This window comes from Balaenoptera acutorostrata, chromosome 11, assembly GCF_949987535.1.
Source record: "Balaenoptera acutorostrata chromosome 11, mBalAcu1.1, whole genome shotgun sequence".
NCBI classification, from domain to species: domain Eukaryota; kingdom Metazoa; phylum Chordata; class Mammalia; order Artiodactyla; family Balaenopteridae; genus Balaenoptera; species Balaenoptera acutorostrata.
This window is the reverse complement of record NC_080074.1, coordinates 102,827,421-102,847,905: the sequence shown is the minus strand read 5'-3', so window position 1 is coordinate 102,847,905 and position 20,485 is coordinate 102,827,421. Positions and strand designations below refer to the sequence as shown.

Sequence of the window (20,485 nt, the reverse complement as noted above, 5' to 3'; positions counted from 1 at the left end):
AAGCACCTCTATCAACCGAGGATTTTGCAGGTCTCAGGGTTTCCACCCTAAGCGTTATTTCTGTAGTATAGACAGAAATACAGTAGGGGAGTCTGAGTGAGCGTGGACCGAGCCCGGAATATCCCTGGGACATTGTTTTCACATCCTCAGCAGTTCGACGCCTCTTCTTAGTGCGTCGTCCTGGCATTCCAGCTCTTTCTCTTCACACCCGGGGGGAGGAGTAGCAGACTTCCCAGTCAAGCACATGATACTGAATGAGGTCCTCTTGCCGGGGTCATCCCGCTGGCATCAGGGCCCTCGTGACAGACACAGACTCCCGCAAGGGAGCCTCCTGGTGGGTCCACAGAGGGATTCGAGTGTCAGACAGAGAGAAGGACATCTCTAGAGACTCGTTTCGGAAGATGGTGAGGGCTGGTTCCCGCATTTCGGAAGAATCAGCTTCAGCCTGAGACAGGCCTGGGACCTGGCGCCCTGCGCTGCTCTGCTTGCACCTGGACAAACGTCTTCTGGAACAGCAAAATACAGTAAGTCCCTTATATATGAACCTTCAAGTTGCGAACTTTCAAAGATGCGAATGTGCGTTCCGTCAACGTCAGGCATGAGTGAAAGTGCAGCTTGCCCTCCGTCTCCTATTGCTGACGATCCTTCAGCTCTACCATCTCCCACCTCCTCTCCCTCCTCCCGTCAGTAACTCTTCCTGCCTGTTCACTCGATGCCAGCCCCTGTGTGCCAGCTGTTGTACTGGTGCTACTGTACTTTTCAAGGTACTGTACTGTAAGATTTTACATGTTTTCTTAATTTTTGTGTTTGTTTTTTATGTATTATTTGTGTGAAAAGTATTATAAAGTTATTACAGTACAGTACTATATAGCCGATTGTGTTAGTTGGGTACCTAGGCTAACTTTGTTGGACTTAACGAACACATTGGACTTAGGAATGCGCTCTCAGAACGGAACTCATTCACATGTAGGGGACTTACTGTACAAAGAAACTGTATGGGACTAAAAATAACTGCGTGCATGTGCAGTTGAGGCAAATTCTGGACCAAAAGATACAAAAAGACCAAAAAAAAAACCCCAACTGCCACTTCTGAAGAGCCGGGACTGAAAGCAGGGTACTGTGTGTGCCCCCTGAACTCAACACCACAAAGAGGTGGGCAAAACACCTAGGCCGCCCCTCCGTCCCGACCCCTGGACACACCTCTGCCCTCACCCCATATAAGGAACAAGCTCTTCCCCGTTCAGAGAGCGAGTGAGCAAGGGAAACTGTTGCTTATTTTGGCTCCCCTATGCTGCAGCAGGGACCCCAATAAAGCCATGCCTGAATTTCTTGTCTGGCCTCTAGTCAATTTCTACTGATTGGGGAAGGCCAGGAACCCTGGTCAGTATCAAGCCTACAGAGAGCCCCCGGGGAGTCAGGACTGAGAAATGACAGCCCTTTTCCGTCGCCTGTCACCGCTCTGTGCAGCCGCTGTCTCCTCCAGCCTGGGACTCCAGCCGCCTCCAAACTGCTCTCCCTGGAGTCATTCTGCACAAGACGGCTCCAGGGATCTTTCTAAAACCCCTGTCCGGTCCTGTCCCTTCTTAAACTCAGCAAGGAGCTCTCATTTTTAGATTAAAGTGAAAGAAGCCAAATTCAAGAAACCCCATATTTTATGATTCCCTTGCATGAAATAGAAAAGGCAAAACTGTGGAGACAGAAAGCAGATTAGTGGTCGCCTGGGTGGAAGCGGGGAGGTGGGGATTCAGAGTCAATGTGCATGAAGGATCTTACCGGAGTCATAAAAAGGTTTCAAACTGGTTTATGGTGATGGTCACACAGCTTGGTAAATTTACTTAAGAATCATTGAATTGTATATTTGGAAAGGGTGAATTATATGATATGCAAAATTAAAAATTATTCAAGCACCTCACCCTAGCCAGCAGGCACTCTGTACTATGGCTCCTAAAGACCTGTCTCGAGGCCCGTCTTGCCCAGCTCTCCTCACTCTGTACCTTCAGGGCTTGCCCTGGTCCAGAGCCTCAGAGGGGCTACATCTTCCCCGCTCAGCCCCACCTGCACCTTCAAACACCTGCCACAGCCTCCGTCCCCCAGAGCACCCCTCCTCCCCTGACTGCTGGCTCCCACCCGAAATCTGGCTGATGCCCCTCACAGCTCATCTCTCCCTGGGTTGGATCCCCTTACCCACCCAGATGAGGTCAGGACCCTGTTCTGTGCCCCTGTGCTACCCCTGGACTTTCTCTTTCATGCCACTTACCACTATTTGCTGAATTATTTCTTTAATGTCTGTCTTCCTTGCTAGTACATGAGCCCACAGATAACTTGTCATGGCGATATTGCAGGGTCCAGTGTGGTCTCTGGCATGTAGTAGGATCTCGGAGATGTTAATTGCATGAATAAACATGGGAGTGAGGTGCAGAGGCCATGGGACCAGGCAGCTCTTCCAAGAGCGTATAGGTTTATTCAGACCCCGGCATCACTCAGCCGAAGGCACATTGCAATCTCCCCCAGAGGCTGCGTGACGAGGTAGAAGAGGGGGAGGGGGAGTGTGCAGGAGCAGTGTGGGAGATCCCCAGGCTGATGACTTGTGGTGGGGGAAAGGGGGACTCAGGAAGAGGGAAGGGGATCTCATCTGGCTGGGCGATCCTGGGTAAGAAACTTAAACTCCCTGGCTTTCTCCTTCTTTTAACCTATGAAAAGATTTTTTTTTCCCTACGAGTCCAGTTGTCCTACTAGACCAGGGCTTTGCAACATCAGGGTGACCTGGGGTGTGTGTCACAAGGGTAGATTCCTGAGCCCACCCAGGCCTGGACTCTGCGAGTGTGGCTTGGGCATCTACACTTTAACACACTCATGGGTGATTTTTATTTTTTACTGCAAGTTCATGACGGGACAGAGGACTGTCTCTGCCTTGTTCACTCACATGCCCCCAAACCTAGCGCAATGCAGCACAGAGACGGGTGCTGCAGAGCTATTCCTTGACGGGTGAATAAGTGGATGAGTGAATAACGTGATAGTCACAGAAACGTGCCTAACCGGCTCTGACAAGGTGGAACAGGGCTCCTGCCCCACTAGGGTCGACGGTATCTCCCTCCTCTCTTCCGGGCCAAACTCCCCTTTTGTAAAATACAGCGGCTGGCTGAAGCAACCCATGTGACTTCTGGCCTTAAAAATCCACAGCACCGTGCAACCATGCTTTCTGTTTCCAACTTGCCTGCCTCCTTGAGGGGTGAAAAAGAATCCAGATGAGAAGCAACCACAACCCAGAGATTCGTCGTCGGTTTTAATAGGAGGGGTGGAGTCAAACAGTTTAGAGGAACGTATAAAAAGATCTTTTCCTTTTTTGCTGGAACAGGATATGGTTTGTGCATAGCACATACGTATTAAAAAAATAGAAGCATCACATCTTACAAACACATGACTGAACAAAGTCTGAGTTTTCCTACCCACTAGACCCAAGCTTGAGGACAGCTTGGCCCTGGGACCCAGTCTGAGATACTGATGGATTTACGGAAAGGGAAACCCGCGTGAAGAGGCAGCTGTCCGGATGGTGGAATTTCGGTAGTTCATGAGGTATCCAAACATGGGTCTGTGTTAGCTATCCGCAGGACGGACTAGATTCGGGGTGTTCTGGGCATAATTACCCCTCCCCCCTGTCCTGGGAAGGGCAAACACCAGCTGAGGGGCGAGCGCAGGTTGAAGTGTTTCTATCTATTCTTCCGGCCCTGACCCAAACACTCCTACCGTTGCAGTTTTCCTGGGAGGTAGCAGAACGAGTGTCTGGGTTCTTGCTGGGAGGAGGGGTGGGGGGCGAGTATTAGAGACCTACTTCGCAGGTGCAGGAGTGGCAGGTGGCAGAGAATACCTTCTCGGTGGCAACAGGCCCAGAGGCCTTGGGGGAAAGCATTGGGATGGAAATATGTAGGAGTTTTCTAGCTTGCGTCCACTGAAAAGAGGCAAAAAAAGAAAGGGAGGGCAGAGAGGACATCCCGGTATCTTGGAGGCCAGACACATTTGGTTTGTACCACTGGCTGTGGTCCAAAGTGGGCCGAGGCAATGGACGTCCAACTCTGGGGAGAAGGAGACCGACAGCTCACGGCCTTTTGTGTTTCCTTCCTCCCCCAGGACTCTTGTAGGTTCAGAATGTGAAGGATCCGAGGTCCTGGACAAGAGAGGACCAGAGCCAGCCTGGGCAGGAGAATCTCAGCTGTCCCGGGTCAGACGGGGCTGGGAGAGAATTCCAGGCCTGGGGAGAAAGCAAGGCATCTAAAGGAGAGAGGTTTACAGCCTGGATGGAGGACAGGAGAAAATCCCCTTTTTCTTAAGCCGTAGAACGGCTCTGACCAGGGGCTTGGGGTATGTGTGCAGGAGGTGCAGTGGGACATGGGGGCGGAGGGGAGGCCGTGAAGGAGAATCGCAGGGTATTCATCACAAAGCCATAAGCTGCTTTCCCAGGGAGGTGCAAACCCATCTGGGAAGCGGGGAGGGAAGGGGATAGAAGGCAGCAAATGACCAACGTAGTCAACAGCAGGAACTAGCAGGGCAATTTCTGGTTTCCTCTGAGCTCTATCCATGGCCCCGCAAGGAGGGTGCAGATTCTTTGTGGTCCTGGGCCCCCAGTTTGTTCTGAGCTAACCTCGTCCCAGCTGGGAAGCCATCTCCAAGGGGTGCACGTGTGTTGCTCTCTTCTTCATCGTTTGCTCTTGAAGAGGGAATAAGGCAGCCTCTGGGCTCCTGGAGCCCCACCTTTGTGTGGAGCTGCTAGAGAAGGTTCAGGAGGGAAGAGAGGCCAGTTATCTATAAAACTCTATGAACCAGGGTCAAAGCTCAGGATCTGGGGGAGGCAGGGAGGACCCAAGTCATTCTTAGTACATCCTCAGCGGGAAGGTGGGGTTCACCCCTGCTCTCCTGCTTCTGCCACCTCTTCTGCAGCCTTTTGGATCCGATGGGGCTGACAGGTGAGCTCAGAACTCAGAGGGGGATCAGCTAGGAGAGGGTTCTGCACACCGGTGCTGATCTCACTCTGTTCCCGCCCCGTAACACACTTCTGCGGATGGGGATTGACTTTTCCTAAGTCTAAGTCACTCACAGGTCAAAGAGAAAGCCCTTGGGAGAATTCCTTTGGATGGGAAGGATTTGAAAGAGTCAGTGATGCATCCCTACCTCCAGAGGTGATCTTCAAAGTGTGGAACCACTAGTACAGCACGGGCCCTGGTACCAGTGAGAACAGACGCCCAGCTGCCCATGGCGATGCCAGCCTTAGACAACCCGTGTGCTAGAGCGACGGGTATCAAGCCTGGCTGGTCCTGGGATTTCAGCGCTTCTCATTCTCACTCCCAGCATGAGAGATGGGAGTGGGCATTTGGGGAAACTCCTGGTCAGGATTTGGGCACTTTTATAAGCCTTTAGGGAGTTGCAGGAAAGATCCAACCATCCGAAAGCTCTCGACTCTCTTTAGAAGAGCCCTCTTCTGCCAGGGAGCTTAAGACCTGGGAAGAAGGGGACGAATGGTTTGGGACCTGTGACTTTCTTCTCCTCTCCAGATCGTGGTCCATCCGTCCACCCAGCCCTGCTACACGCCCACCACGCCTCATCTGGAACTGACATGCAGCTCAGGTCCTGAGTGCATCCGTTTCCGAGGTACCCTGTTAAAAAGACCAGTTACTCAGGACAAGACCTCCTGAAAAACAATCAGCTTTGTCCCCTGCCTCCAAGCAGACCTACACTTGAAATATTCTGAACAGTCAAGATGGACCAATTTTGTCCCCCTTCTGCTTGACCAAGACCTCAACTCGGTCCAGTTTCTATCCAAGGTTCGACCACTCTCATCCTGAGCTCTTACTGTCCGTTCCATCTTCGCCCCCCTTGGTGCAGCCTTTTCTTCCTCCCCCAGCATGTACCTGCCCTGATATTTGCCAGCCTGCCCTGATATTTGCCAGGCAGAGGAGGCAGCCAGCAGGGTGTCTCTTGCTTGGACCGCCAACCTCTATCCTCAGCTCATCTCAGGTCAATCTATAGATGGACACCTCTACAAATAGAGAGGTATGTCAAAGGCGAAGGCATTTGCAGCAGATGAGGGCTTGTCTCGCAGGCTGGGGCCCCCGAGAGTCGCAGAGGGTGTCAGCTCATTCTGCAAAGCCACGGTCCACGGACGCTGAAAATATCTGTGCTCTGATATGGGTCTCTCTGGTTTCAGATTTAGGAACGTTCCAATGGTTCAGGAATCTGAAGGCTCCAGGAGGACAACATTTATAGTCGCTTGGGGCACCTCTTCTTTAAATACTCTCAAGGGACAGGAGGCAAGGAGGCGTCGTACGGCAAGGGGCTGCTTCAGCTGGGCCGCTCCGTTTCACGGGATTATCACTCCTCTCCTACTGTAGGGGGGTCAGAGGGGGCAAACTCCGGAGGTCACGATGCCCAATTCCACTGCATCCAGGCACCAGCGCATGTGGCAGAGGACGCCCGAGAAGGAAGTGAGAGTATCAGATGAGAACTTGGGTGAGTTTCCTGGACGTTGCTGGAGAGGAATTAGCATCTGTAGTCCAAAGCCTCTCTACTTCCTTCGTGGCCTATTTTGTACCCCCTCACCCCTCGCCAAAGAGGTTGCCATTATTAGGATCCCTGTCATCTGAGGTTAAAATAAGACCCGGTTCAACGTGAGGAAAAGTTATGGGCAGGCACCCTGGCCCCAGCTTGTCCTCGAGCTGTGCGCAGCGCTGACTTCCAGGCAGAAAGGCTCTCCCCTGAACACCCAATCTCTCCCGCTGCTTCTAGCAGGTTCCCCCCCGCTGCCAGAGACGCTGCTCTACCCTCTCCTCCAAGAGGGGGATCCCTTCTCCCCCAGCCTCCCTGACAATGCGTCCCAGTGTCCCCAGAGCCCTCACGCGCAGGATGCCCGGAGTACCTGCCCACTCTTTCTGGTCAGCAGCTAAATCTTACTCCCTGTCACCCTGCCCTCCCTGCATTTAGAGGACAGCTGCTCCCCCCCCAACCTCCATGCAACCCGCGCAGTCAGTGGCCTCTGAATGGAAAGGTGATTGGAAAGAGGCAGAATGGGAGCACGTGTCAATCCTGCTGGGTTGACAGGTGGCATTCCTGCAGGCAGATTCCTGCAGCGATGACCCTGGGAGGAAGAAGTCTGCTGTTCTGAGATGCCTTGGTTCTGACGATACATACCAGGATGTAGAGATATACATCAGCACACACATGCTTCCTCCCTGCCTTTTCCTGTGTCCAAGGTCCCATCCCCCAAGTGTCTCTGGACCGTCTTTCCTCAGATGAGGTCAGAGCATGGGATCCATTGCCATTCTAGGATGCCGGCTGCAACCCCTTACTTGGGTGGGTCACATGTCATGGGGTCCGGTGGCCAAGGGAACCGACTCAGGTCCCCCCAAGCACAAAAGGAGCCCAAATAAGGGGGCATGGGAGGAGGGGGGAATTGTTCACTTGTGCAAAATTCCAACAGAAAAGACATTGCTTTCCACCTGTGAGCCTTCCTTCAGGGTCCTTATATCCTGGGGAGGAAGTGAGTGACGGTCATGATCGGGGACACCTTGCTGCCCCGCTTCACCCGTCCGTATTTGCTCAGCGCGATGTAGGTGCCTCGGTACAGGTCTGACTCATAGGCGTTGTAATTGTTGGGCAGGAGGGTCTCTCTGAATTTGCACTCCTCTTGGAAGCTGGGCTGTGAAAGAAATGGACAAACGGCAGAGCATCAGTGATAAATGAGGCCCAGCAGGCACGTCTGCCGTGGGTCCCTCGCTTTCCCATGTCAGACAACCTCCGGGAGCTCTGGGCCATCCTGGGTGAGCAGAAGCATGAAAGCTGAGAACAGGGAAGCCTTCAGAGCTCTCATGGTCCCCCCTCACCTTCCCTCCTTCATCATGAGGAAGCCCAGGCCCGAGGATGTGGGTGGACGGCCTGTGTCACGTGGGGGCTGGGGGTTCTCCTGACTGCCAGTCCTGGACACTTTCTACCAAGCACAGGGATGATAGTTTATTCAGAGAAAGGACCAGGGAAGGATAGAAGAAGCTGTTTCCTCAAGTCCACTGCGAGAGGACCTAGTGGACGGAGCAGGATAGAGAGCTGGGGTTCGCTTAACGGCTCTAGCTGTGTGACCTTGGGGCAGGCGCCTCCCCTCCCAGCCTGATTCCCTTTTCTGCAAACCACATGGCTGGGGAGCATCTGGGGGGGCGGCGGTGCGTGGAGGGCAAGATGGATGGCTTCCTAAGTCCTTCCCAGAGCATCTGTTTAATATGGTAACTGTCTCTCCACTTGTGTTCCCTCACCCTGTCTCTCCCAGTTTAAGGTCCAAGTTTGCTGCCCCTTAAAGGGGCCCATTCTCGGTTTTGACTTTGAGCCCAGAAGGTGCCCAGTGCCCCCTAGGCATCCACAGGTCGCCAGGGAAGGACAGGGACAGAGATGGCGAGAAGCAGCGACTTTTATGGGGAAAAGAACCTGGTTCCTTCTGTGACCAGCAGAGCCAAGGAGTCGGGGGTCGGCGAAAAATCACCCCCTCCGGAGCGTGTCGCGTGAGGACCACCTGTTCAGAAAATGAGGGCCAGGCTTCCTGTCACACATCAACAAGTCCCTCCCCAATAAATCACCCAAGTCTTCCTTTATTCCTAGAAAAGAGAGCCACTTCCCTAGCCCGCCCGGGTCACTGCCCCTGGCTGGAAGGGTTTCTGGGCTTCTGATGGGGGTCGCTCCCTGGGAGCCAGGAGGCCTGGGATCTAGTCGTTAAAGAAACGTAGAATGAAACAGAGACAGAGCTGAGCGTAACACCCGACTCCTTCCTGCCGACTGAGGCCACCGGCTATAAAAAACCCACTCAGTGGCTAAGCGGCTGTGCGACGGGTATCGCCTGACCTTCTTAAAAGGAATCATACTACGAGCACCTGGCCTTGTCAGCCGTAGGGTGGACGAGAGCCTCTTCCTGTTACGAATGGAGGATGACGAGCCAGCTTCTCAGGGCTCCGAGCGGACCGGTCCGGCAGCACGGAAAACAGTGCGCCATCCCAGGGGGCTCCCGGCTCCCTGAGACAAGGACTGTGTCCTGTTGAGCACGTGATGCTGGATGAATGATGGTCTAATTGGAACGGCACAGCCACCCATGGACGCCCCTGCAGGGGTGGCTTCTCTCTGATGCAGCGAGAGCTGGCAAGGGACGGGCGGCGTTGTTTAGGAAACACGTCGGGTACCACTCGCCGGTCCCTTCTGCCCCAGCTGAATGAACGCATCCCCCCTTTCCCTCTCACGCCCCCGGGTTACTGTGTACAGAGCACCTTCCTGTGATGTTCATTTGCTTGAGATGACCCTGCGAGCTTTCACCAGCCCCATCAACTGGCTTCTGAAGACCATGCCAGGAAGTTCTGCTTTCACAAGTTTTCATCTCCCTTGTTATGGGTGCTCAAAAACACTTGTAGAATGAAGAAAGGAATGCCCCAAAGTCGGAAAAAAAAAAAAAAACTCATCAAAATAGGCAAAGAGCATGCGACGATTCACCTCTTACATAGCTGTGTGAACTTGGCAAATGATTTTACCTCCTAAGCCTCAGCTTCCTCATCTGTAAAATGGGAACAGTGAGAATAATTCCGTCCTAGCACCGGAGGGAGCATTCATTGAAATAATGCATGGAGAGTCCTTGGTATAATGCCTGGCACACAGTAAAATAAAAAATAATTTGTATTGCCATAATGATGCTTCTCCAATTGATTCATGAATTAGTTTAAATTAAAAGCACTAAAAGACTTTGTCTTACCCGGAATCAGCATTCCTGTAAAACTTGCTGTGGGTTGCGGGATAATTTAGCTTCTAAGTGCTGCATTTATTGCCTGAGTGGCAGTAGGAGGTGAGCCTGGGGGAGGAGGGCACAGAGCTGACTGGACTCCGGCCCCGCACCCCTGGGGCCTCTCCGGACATGGGGGGTCGTGGCAGCCACGGGACCTAAGGCTGTCGATGGGCAAAACTCTGGAGCAACAGCACAAGGGAAACATAAAGTTGGGATCAATGGTAAAAGCTGAGTACAAATAATGCTACATGGATTAATAGTCTGGTGTGGATCAGCTCACAAAATACAGTCCAGAATTAAATCCAAACACGAACATAAAATAAAGGTGGATCTGAAATGAATACAAAATACAAGTGGCATTTCCAATCACTGGCGAAAACGTGGTGTTGGAAGAACTGGATGCTATCTTTAATAATCATGATAATAATAGTAATAATAATAATAATAAAGTTTGATGCATGATTTTATTCCTAACACTAAAATAAATTCCAAAAGGAACACAGATTTAAATGTTAAAAAGAGAACCTTAAGGGGAGTTCCCTGGTGGCCTAGTGGTTAGGATTCCAGGCTTTCATTGCCGAGGCCCGGGTTCAGTCTCTGGTGGGGGAACTGAGATACCACAAGACGCGTGGGCACAGCAATAAATAAATAAATAAACAAACAAACAAATAAATAAATAAATAAGAGAGAGAGAGAAAGAGAAGAGAACCTTAAAATAAGTCAGAAAGATCTTTCTAAGTAGGACACAAAAAACTAGAAGGCATTAAAAAAAACCAAGAAGAATAAATTAGACTTCTGCTTGGAAAAAAATAATCACCTTAAACAAAATAAAAATATAAATAGCAAACCGGATAAAAAATATTTACAATGCATTATATTTTGTAATATATTTTGCAATAGATTGAATTTCACTACTATATCCAGAACCCTGAACTCACTGAAAAATGGACGTTTATGAACAGACAGTTCACAGAAAAGGAAATACAAATAGCATTTAAACATAAGAACATATGCCTAACAGAGAAACATAAACCATAACTGTGTGATCACATTTTTAATCGTCAGGTTGCAAAAAGAACACTGTTTGACAATAGGCTTTCATCGATGAGGGCATGGGGACTAGGAATTCTCATTTGTTGTCTGTTGGTGTGTATATTGTTATAACCTCTATAAAGAGAAATTTTACAATATTTATTAGAATAAAATAATAACTACAGCTTTGGTTAGTAATTCCACTTCTAGGAATTTATCTTACTGGTTCACTCCCACTCATGTACAAAAGTCACGTACCGCGGCATCATTTGTAATAGTGAGAGACCAAAAGCAACCCAAGTGTCTATCAGGAGGGCAGTGGTTAGCTCAGTGATGGGAGAGCCACCCAATGGAATACTCTCAGCCATAAAAAATAGAACCTCCTTGTGCACTGATTTGAAATGGTCTCCAAGGCATATTGTTCAGTGAAGAAGCAAGATTCAAATTGTGTGGATAGTTTGCTCCAGTTTGTGTGCTTTTAAAAAATGATGCCAGTGTGAGAACATGCACAGGGACATTGGGACTTCCTGGGATGGTAGGTACACAGGGCCTGGCAACAGTGGCTGCTCTGGGGAGGGTCTGGGTGGCTTCAAGACAACAGTGAGAGTGAGACTTCATTTCCGTCGTATATTCTTCTGCACATTTCCCCCCTTAAACCACGTCCATGTATTACTTCGTTATGTTAGTAGATTATTGAAAATGGGAAGGGAATTCAGGATAGAAGATGGGCCAGGAAATGGAGTGAAAGAACCTTTGTATCAGAGACTGGTCCGTTCTCTCCCCCGGGTCCTGTCCCTCCCCGCTCTCTGCACCCTGCTCTCCCCTCTGTTCTAACTGTTTATGACCCTGGAGAGCACCCTGGCCACCAGTTTCCAGGAGACTTCATTTCTGATCTGGATGGTGGTCAAGGGAGAGGTTTCGCGTGTGGTTTGCAAACTCTAGAGAGGAATTCAGATCTTGGGGTGGAGGACCTGGGGGGGAGAGGAGGGGGAGGGGGAGGAATTGAGCGATTGGGGCCAGAAACTCAGGGCATTTGCCCCTATCCTCTGATCTAGAATCTGTCCAGTTGAAGAATCTAGCCTTTGCTAAGGTCTGGGTCTCCTAAAACACATTTGTTTAAATGTGCAAGACAGTGGTTGCATATGCACTGTGCTTTGTTCTCTGATCATCAGATTTTGATTATTCAACCCCCAACCCCAAATTTTCAAAAACTTTCTGACCTCTGTTTCTTTCCCCTAGCCTATCTCACGTCCCTAGCCTTCCCCAGAATTCTCTGTACATCTAAAGTGAGAAAGGAGAAATGGGTGAAGTTTGCTTTGGAAGCCTCTCTACCTCGCCCTTGCCCGTTCCTCCCTGCAGCCCTCTCCACCCCATCCTTGGTGTTCAGGTGGCCACGTGGCTGGGGGGGAGGCCAAGACCATGGCCCTGGACTGTCCCCTGCAGCCCGATGCTCCACTGCCCACACGGATGCTCAAGCTGGCATATCTGGACCAGCCCCTCGATTCATCCCTCCATTCGTGTCCCTGAGCTGAGTCTCATGACTCAGGACTGTTCGCTCCTCAGCTCTGGTGAGAAAAGCCAAGCGAACGACATGTTAATTAAAGCAGCTACCGTATATTATTACTTTAACAAATGAAAATAATTCCCCCAGATGACATTGCCTGGGCCTGCCGGGTCCCAAGCCCCAGCATGACAATGTCTTAAATTCCACATAGGTCTAACCAGACTTATGAGGACCCAAACTCTAAAGCACTTAGCTCTCGCAGTGGAGAAGGGCGTTTTGCAGGGGGGTACATACAGGGGTGTCTCTCGGCGTGAGTTTTCCTCTGGCGGAAATGCCCCTTAGAGTCTGGGGTGGACCAGACATCCATCCCATCTTGTCTTTGGTCAGTAGGTCACCCGGACTCATGAAAGTGTCTTTTTATCTTTAAAGTTCTTCCTTCTAGGCCTGCCCTGGGCCACTTGCCCCCGTTACTCCTGGCTGTGTGTGTGCATGGGAGCTGGGGAGGGGGTTGGATGGATAAGGAGGCGGGTGGTGAGAAAAACCCAGAAAACTCCTTGTCCTAAGACCCTTTCCTCCTGCAGTCCTTGACTGCTACTTTTTTGGTCCTTAGCTGAAATGGAGAAATAACATCTCCCGGCTCTGAAGACATCTGTCTGTTCTAATCCCCATTCCTAACACACAATTGCACCGGCAATTTAGAAGGGTTTGAAGATGTCTCCACCAGGCCTATCATGCTTCTCATTCCTGTATCGCTCTGGGTAGCAGGCAGGCTGCAGACAAGCTGTTTGTGAGATCGTCTGCAGGGTCCCCCGGGCCCCTCGTTGTAGCACCAGCCCCTCCCTGCTCAGGGGTCCCATCTCCCGGCCCTTCCACGTAGTCTAACACCAGGGACCCTTTGCCCCATCCCCTCAGGAATCCGTTCCCCTCTAGGGGAGGGGGGCAGCTAACTGAGCGAGGGAAAGACTTGGTCCTCCCCTCCCCAGCTGTAACGTCCTAGGTAACAATCAACGGCCTCTGTGGATGAAACAAATGCTTTGCTTTGCCAGTTGTCATAGTGCTATTGATGAAAAGGATGGAGACACAGTTATAATTAGTAAAACCAAAATCGCTCAGAAGCATAACTGATTCCAAAGCACAGGGATTCTCATAGAACCACTGTCAGGTGGAGATCTTTGATTTTTTTCTTTTAAATTTTAAAAAGATCAAGGAGACTGGAAGTCACTGATTCCTGCCTCAGTCCACATCAGAGAGAGCAGAGCGAGGTCTGGGTTCAGAGGGGGTCAGAGACTTTGCCCGAAGGAAGACGGTAGCTGGAGGGTGGGCGGGCAGGAGCTGGAACCCGGGTCCTAGTCTGCACACCAGGTGCGCTTCTGCTGCCGGCCTACGGGCATCACCTGCTAAACCTGGAAGCAGGTTTGCACACAGCCCCGATTCACCTGAGACCCCAGAGACCCACGGTCACATCTGCAAAGTGAGGATAAAGGTCAGATGCACCTCCCAGGGGTGTTGGGGGATAGTGTGCTCAGAAAGCATCCCCAGGGCATCTGACAAACAGTAGGTGCTCGATATAGTGGAGCTACTTATACTGTCGAAACACTGCCACAGGCTCTGCACCCCTCCTTCCAAGGGATGAGACCTGCGGGAGGCCACCTAGGTGGGTTTTCTTGGCTCTTATTTTCCTACCTTGCCCCTGCTCCCCCTTCCTTCCCCCCCAGCATGGTTCCCCTCCCCCCAGGAGAAACCCCACTGAGGGGCCATAGCAGCTGAGCCACAGGGAGGGGAGGCAGCAGCTCTTGGGGCTTAAAGGGAAATAGTGTGAATGAAATCATCACCCAGTGGGAGTTTTCCCAGCTCTTTGGATCAGTTGGCAATTGATTTTTTAGACTGTGATAATGGCCCCTGGGGGGCGTAGCAGGGAGTGGAGAGGTGGTTCGGGAGCATCTGGTGCCCGGGCTTGGGGCTCCAGGGAGGGCAATCTCCCCCTCCAAGAAGGTGCCTTTGGGCCAGATGCTCCTGGGGGGGGGTGTATGTGGGGGGAGATTGGGGTGTAGACTGTGGGTGGGGCTTCTCCTAGGGAAGCCCCCGTTTTCCGGGACTCCTCTCCTTTAGTGAGCCCTGCGGACCCCCTTTGAAGTCATCTGCCCAGGAGTGAGGGGTCAGGGGCGTCACCGACATCAGGGGTCAGCCCACACTTCAGAGTTGCCCCCTTCCTCGTGCTCCCTGAATGTTCTAACCACCTGCAGCACTCTCGCCGTGAGGTCCCCTGTTCCCAGCCTCCCCGGCTTCTCCTACGGGGACCCCAGGTTTCAAGTGGGAAGTGGATACATTGGCCTTCTATTTGTACCCTTTCCCCAGCTCACAGTTCAATTTCTTTCGGGATAAGGAGAAAAAAATACTAAATAGCTTGTTAATGAAGGTGGCAGAGATAAGGGATGATGTAATTTGTGCTTCCTTCCAAAAGATTCACCTTGCGTAGAACCCCAGAGCCAACAGCCTCCGTTCCTGGCTCTGCAACGAGTGGGATTCCAGGCACTACGCGGGCTGCAGGGAAGGGGCTCTGTGGGGCGACGCACCGCACAGAGCGGGCACTTACTCCACCAGAGCCTCCTTGGTTCCAGCTGCTTCGTCCTCTCCATCACATACGCAGAGAGCGGTGAAAAGGGCGCCTGAGAATCCCCATCTCATGGCTGTTTCATCTCCCAGCAGCCCTCAGCGCTAGTGCAACCCTGGGGCAGGGAGGATTCCTTGCCCTCCGAAGGCCAGGTAGCCTGGTGGTCCCTAGCCTGCCTGCACCTCAGAAATACCTGGGAAACTTAAAAAATAAGAACAAACCGATTTGCAAGCCCCCATTCCAGCCCTACTGACTAAGCATCCCTGAGGAAGGCCCCCAGAAATCTGGACATTTAACAAGTTACCAAGGTGATGTGGATGCAGATGGTCCTCCCACAAGACCCACCTCTAGGAAAGAGGGGTGCAGAGCCTATGGCAGTGTTCACACAATATAAATGACTCCCCTGTATTGAGCACCTACTGCTTGTCAGGTGCCCTGGGGATGCTTTCCGAGCACTACCTTCCAGCACCCCCAGAGGTGCAGCTGATCTTTATCCTCACTTTGCAGGTGGGACCCTGGCTCTCCCAGGTCTCAGGTGAATCGGGGCTGTGTGCAAACCTGCCTCCGGGCTCGGCAGGTGATGCTTGTAGGCCAGCAGGAGGAGAGCATTTGGTGGTACACACTAGGACCCTGGTTCCAGCTCCAGCCCGCCTACCCTCCAGCGCTTGTCTTCAGAGGCCCGCTGATTCCAATGCACGTCTTGTCTCCACGTAAACGAACCCAAACGGAGAGGTGTTAGCACTGCGGATCACAGGCCGAGGTCACCTGAGCACCCCGTTTGGGTATTTCACAGCCCTGGTCTGTTGGGACAGCCTCCCCGGACCCCAGCACCGATCTCAGACCCCCCTGTTCACATTCGGATCCTGTCTGTCCCCACGCAAAGGTAGAACAGCCCTCCACCCCCTGCCCATAAATAGCCACTCTGCTATTCCTTGACCATGGCTCAGAGGTCTTCCTTTCTAACCTTCTTAATTCTGTCGAAAGAACCCCCAGTTTCTTTGCCTTCATAGGGATGCTTTCCCAGCCCATATTTTGGAATATGCCAAATTATGGGCTGAGAGACCCAGGAATGAGGGGGTCAGAGAGATCAGAGATTTTGGTAACTATGGAAGTTGGGGAGGTTAACCAAAGTGCTAGCATTGGCACTGCCCCCCCACCCCCGCCAGGGATGATCTGTGATGGGGAGAAGGCAGGGGGTGGGATCTGGGGCCACCAAGAGAGTCTTATACCCCCTTGGGGAGGATGCTTCTCCAGGTCTTGGGATCAGAGACCAGAGGGCTTAAAACCTTAAAGTAAAACGTCCACGCACTGAAGAAGGCGAGGAAAAGAGCTCCGTTTCTTCTCCTGCTGTGCTGCAGGCTGGGGGCCTCGGAGGGTGAGCCATGGGCACAGCGTGCCCAGCTGAAAGACACGCCTGCGTCTCTGGGCCCCTCCTGCTCAGGACCTGACCGTAAGCCTGGACAACAGCTTTATGCCAGAGCGTGGGTTTCCCTCGGACCCAGAAGCCCTCTGAGCTACGGTTTCTGTCTCATTACAAGGCTCTGGTGGGTGGGATCAGGGAAAACATGGTCCAGTGCGCAGGCTGACTCACGGTGCAGCTAAGAAGGTGTAAGCCCTTCACGTGCACCAGCTCCTTCCACAGCAATCCCCCGACCCGTTCTAGATAAATATTCACGTCCCTCTTCAGGATTTTGCATTATTTTCTTCAATTGCGTAATCTTCAGGCCTCGTGCAGCCTGAAGCTTCCCCTGGCCTGATGAACTCACCGTGGTGTATAATCTTCCTTTACTGTTCATGGCAACGAAGAGGGCACTCTTCACCCCAAACAGACTCACCACGCCTCGCTCCACTGTGGAAATCTCCAGCAGGCCTGACAAAGAAACGGGAGCTGCATTACCCCAGGCTTGTGCAAATCAGAGCAGGACGTCAACCTAAACGTGACCCTCCAAGGGCATCTAGGCCTGTCCCCCTGCTTCTAGAAAGTCAGACCCTCCATCACCTCCACCCTTGATCTCACTTTAGGAGATCGGCTGCCAGGCTCGGCCAGTCCTGCTAAACTGCTAAAAATCCAGTTCTGCAGGGGAAAGTTCTAACGTCAGAGTTAGAGATCACAGTGGCCACTTAGGCATCTACCTAAAGTTAGCTTTGAATCTGGGCTTAATCACACCACGTCCTTGACGTGGGTAAAGGAAGTGAATTCTGATTAGCTTTGTTAACAATGTATACTCCTCGTGTTTCAACAAATAGCCCATCTAATCTTGCAAACAAAAAACATCTTGCAGACACTGGATCCTGCAGCCCTATCCCCTCCTGGGGAGAGCCCATCTAGGCAGCAACCCATCAACTTGTAGGACAGAGGGGGCAAGTTGAAATAAAAAGAAGGATGTGCTTCAGCTGGAAATTTTGCAAACGACTTGCCTTTCCTCTCAAAGAGAAAAGCTAAATAAGAAGCAGCATGTGTCTAATTTGGTCCAAGCATCCTCACCGGTTCTCCCCACCCTTGTTTCATGGCTCCCCCAGGCTGGGGGTTCCCTGTGGTCCTCCAAGGCCATGGCTGGGCCCGTAATGCTGAAGGAATTAGTGCCTCAGGGGCTCTGTGGGGTGACGGCAGAGGACACCAGGATGCTCGGACCTCAGCACATTTAAGCCTGCACCGAGGCAGGGTCAAAGTGAGTCAGGGGAGGTGGCTAAGCTTGTGGGCACCCATCCTTCCCCCTTGATAACAGGCCTCCAGGCACCAGAGCGAGGCCCCTCCATCCTTTAGCCCTGCTTGAGTCCCAGCCCCCAGCTTCCCAACTGGCTGCAACTGGCACTCACTGTAGGGGTTCTCCTCGTGGGTGCCGCTGATCCGGCCGTCGGGGGGCACCTGGAGGTGGAAGCCGATGCCCACGTTGCAGTAGAGCCTCCGCTGCCGCTTGATCCCCACCAAATAGCCGCTTTCCCAGTTCACGCCAGCAATCTCTCCAGCCAGCCCAGCCCGAGACCTGGACAGCAGGGTGCCCCAGCCCCTGGAAGCCAGCAGCGTGCTGTTGGTGCGGGAGCCCGCGGGAGAGGGCACCACCATGCCCACAAGGACGCCGAGGAAGATGAGAGCCCGTAGCGTGCCCGGCAGACGTCCTGCTCCCCGGGACATAGTGATGACCAGCCTCTGTCCCAGGGCCATCCACCTTGCCTCTCAGGCACGTGGTCAGAATTAATGGCCCTAAAAATACCGCCCTTCTTGTTTTTCTCCCCTCGGCATGGCGGCAGGGGCTTATTTTTGGAAGGCGGTTGAAGGCTGCTGACATGAAACAAAAGCCTGCTTTGGGCACTCGGGTCTGGAGCAGAGGGACCCAGACTGAGCCGTGGCCGGTACGGACCATGGCTTGGCGACGCGGTCTAGCTGGCCCGCTCACTCCGACCCGAGTTGATTCTGCTTGATTTGACCTATCTTTATAGTTCAGCAGCCTGGCCCACCCCACCGCCCTTCATCACCCTGACGTCAGCTGGCCTGGCTCACTTATCCAGGGCTGTAACACTAACCTGCTCCTGGGCCTGGCGGCCTCCCCAGACCCCCGGCACCCAGGGATGCTGGGAGCCACTGTCATTCCAACTATGAAGCAGGAATGAAGTGAGCAGGGAGCACCTCTGAAGGGAGGGAGGAGTTGGCCAGGGGCCCTGGGGAAGAGGGAGGCCAGAGGCCACCCAAGACCCAAATTGGGCAGAAGTTCTTGGCCTGGCAGCGCTGGCTTCCTTATTTAGAGGGCAAAGGGTAAAGACAGGGATGGGGCAGTCTTGGTGGCAGGCAATGACCAGGGCACATGAGTTACCCTATTCATGGAAAGAGCTCACGGTTGAGGGCCATAGAGCCTGGGGGGCTGCTGAAAGGCTGAACCCCTTTAGCAAGAGAGGACAGAGATGGGGGTGCGGTATCCAAGGGTCTTGAGGATCGTGGAGGGAGGCAAGGCTAGGGTCGGTCCTCTGCTCTCCGTCCCGGTCATGGAATTCACCCAGCCAACAGGGTGGAAGTTGCGTCTGGCCCTTGCCATGGCCACTGGCCATTTTCCTATCGGGGCTCACCCTTGGCATCTGACTGATGTCATTCATTCCCATTTTACAGATGAGGAAGCTGAGGTGGGGAGAGCTTAAGTGACTGAGCTTAGGTGCTGAGTGACCATAGCTATTAAGTGGCAAAGCCAGAACGTATAAAGTTGGCCTGAGTCCAAAGCCTGCGCTTTTAACCTCTGCGTGATGGTCTGATGTAGAAGTTAGATTTGCACGGAGTCTACTGAGCTCATTACATGCCAAGGGTACTCACGGAATTATTTCGATAGCACAGGATGCTTCGCCCACTCACCCATGCTGGAAGCTGTGGGCAGCCTGGGGAAGATCCTAGGATGAGGCACACTGCTCAGGGCCTGCCCTGAGACCCCACTCCCGCCCCTCTGATTCCAAGCTCCTGCCCTGGCCTGGGTCCCGGCCTCCAGTCTGTGGAGTCCACCTGCCTTCTGCCCCTCTGCCTGGTCCACTGGATTGATGTCTTGGTTAGGATTTCCACCAAGCCTTGCATGTCACTTTTGCCCAGATCCCTTGAAGCCCAGGTAATGGGCTTCTGTCATTACCTTCAGCTGCTAAAATGTGGGGAGTTGGGGAGGGAATATACGAACCTCTGCTTAGCATAGCCCTCACCATTGGGCCCCCAGCTTCCCTACCGCCTTTCCCCTCCCTGTCACCTGCATTGCCTCACACCCAGCTTCATCATCACCAGCACCATCTTTCCCACAACAAGGAAAGACTGGCACCCTGTGGGCATAGGTAGGCCTTCGTTAGAAAACTAGTAAAAAAAAAAAACTCCATAATTAAAAAAAAAGCATCTCTCTGCAAAGTAGGAGGGTCTTGAATAATCCAAAGGCAAAACTGGCAAAAAAAAAGAACCATCATGTTGGATTTCCAGCTAGATTTCATACATTTACATTTTCTTGCATGCAAGAGCAGCGGAGACATGCCCTTACCCATGTTCACTTTGGGATCTTGTGTTCATGATGCTGGTGTTCTGACTTAAGGAAGAGGCACCCTGGCAGCCTGTTGGATGGTAAGAAGTTAGTCTGAAATGAACACTTGCCTTGGATGATTGGAGAGGCGCTCATCAGCACGGGGTCAGAATCTCTGTGGATTTCTTCTCGGAACCCAGCCACTGTGGGACCACTTTGGAGGAGAGGTTAAACCATGACAAGGTCCGTGCCAAAAATCAACAAAAATAGTGACTCTCTTTAGATTCATTTAGATCCACCTCATCCCAGATTCTTTGTGCAGAGATCGTGGTTGGCATCTTATAAAACAAAGGGCTCCAGAATGGGGGACGCCTGGATTTGAATCCCAACTCCACCACTTGTTAGCTGTGTGACCTTGGAAAAATTCTGAACCTCTCTGAGCCTCGTTTGTTCATCTGCAAAATGAGACCATTACTACATAGGGTTATTATATATTAGCAACAATACATGCAAAGGGCCAATGCAGAGTACAATACAGTCTTTTCTCAGAAACACATTGAAAATCACTCACCCAGTTA

The 20,485-nt window shown here is 52.2% G+C and overlaps 1 protein-coding gene across 1 annotated transcript; it reads right to left on the bottom strand.

The window, feature by feature from the left end:
* Nucleotides 1-3,257: 3,257 nt before the first annotated feature.
* Nucleotides 3,258-19,659, bottom strand: FGF6 (fibroblast growth factor 6). The gene is made up of 4 exons (XM_007170211.2): nucleotides 19,235-19,659; nucleotides 17,755-18,214; nucleotides 16,704-16,807; nucleotides 3,258-7,684 (listed from the first exon to the last, which is right to left on the bottom strand). Exons 2-4 carry the CDS (start codon nucleotides 18,098-18,100, stop codon nucleotides 7,508-7,510), a joined length of 627 nt encoding a protein of 208 aa, XP_007170273.1. The 5' UTR covers nucleotides 18,101-18,214; nucleotides 19,235-19,659; the 3' UTR covers nucleotides 3,258-7,507.
* Between the last annotated feature and the right edge of the window lie 826 nt (nucleotides 19,660-20,485).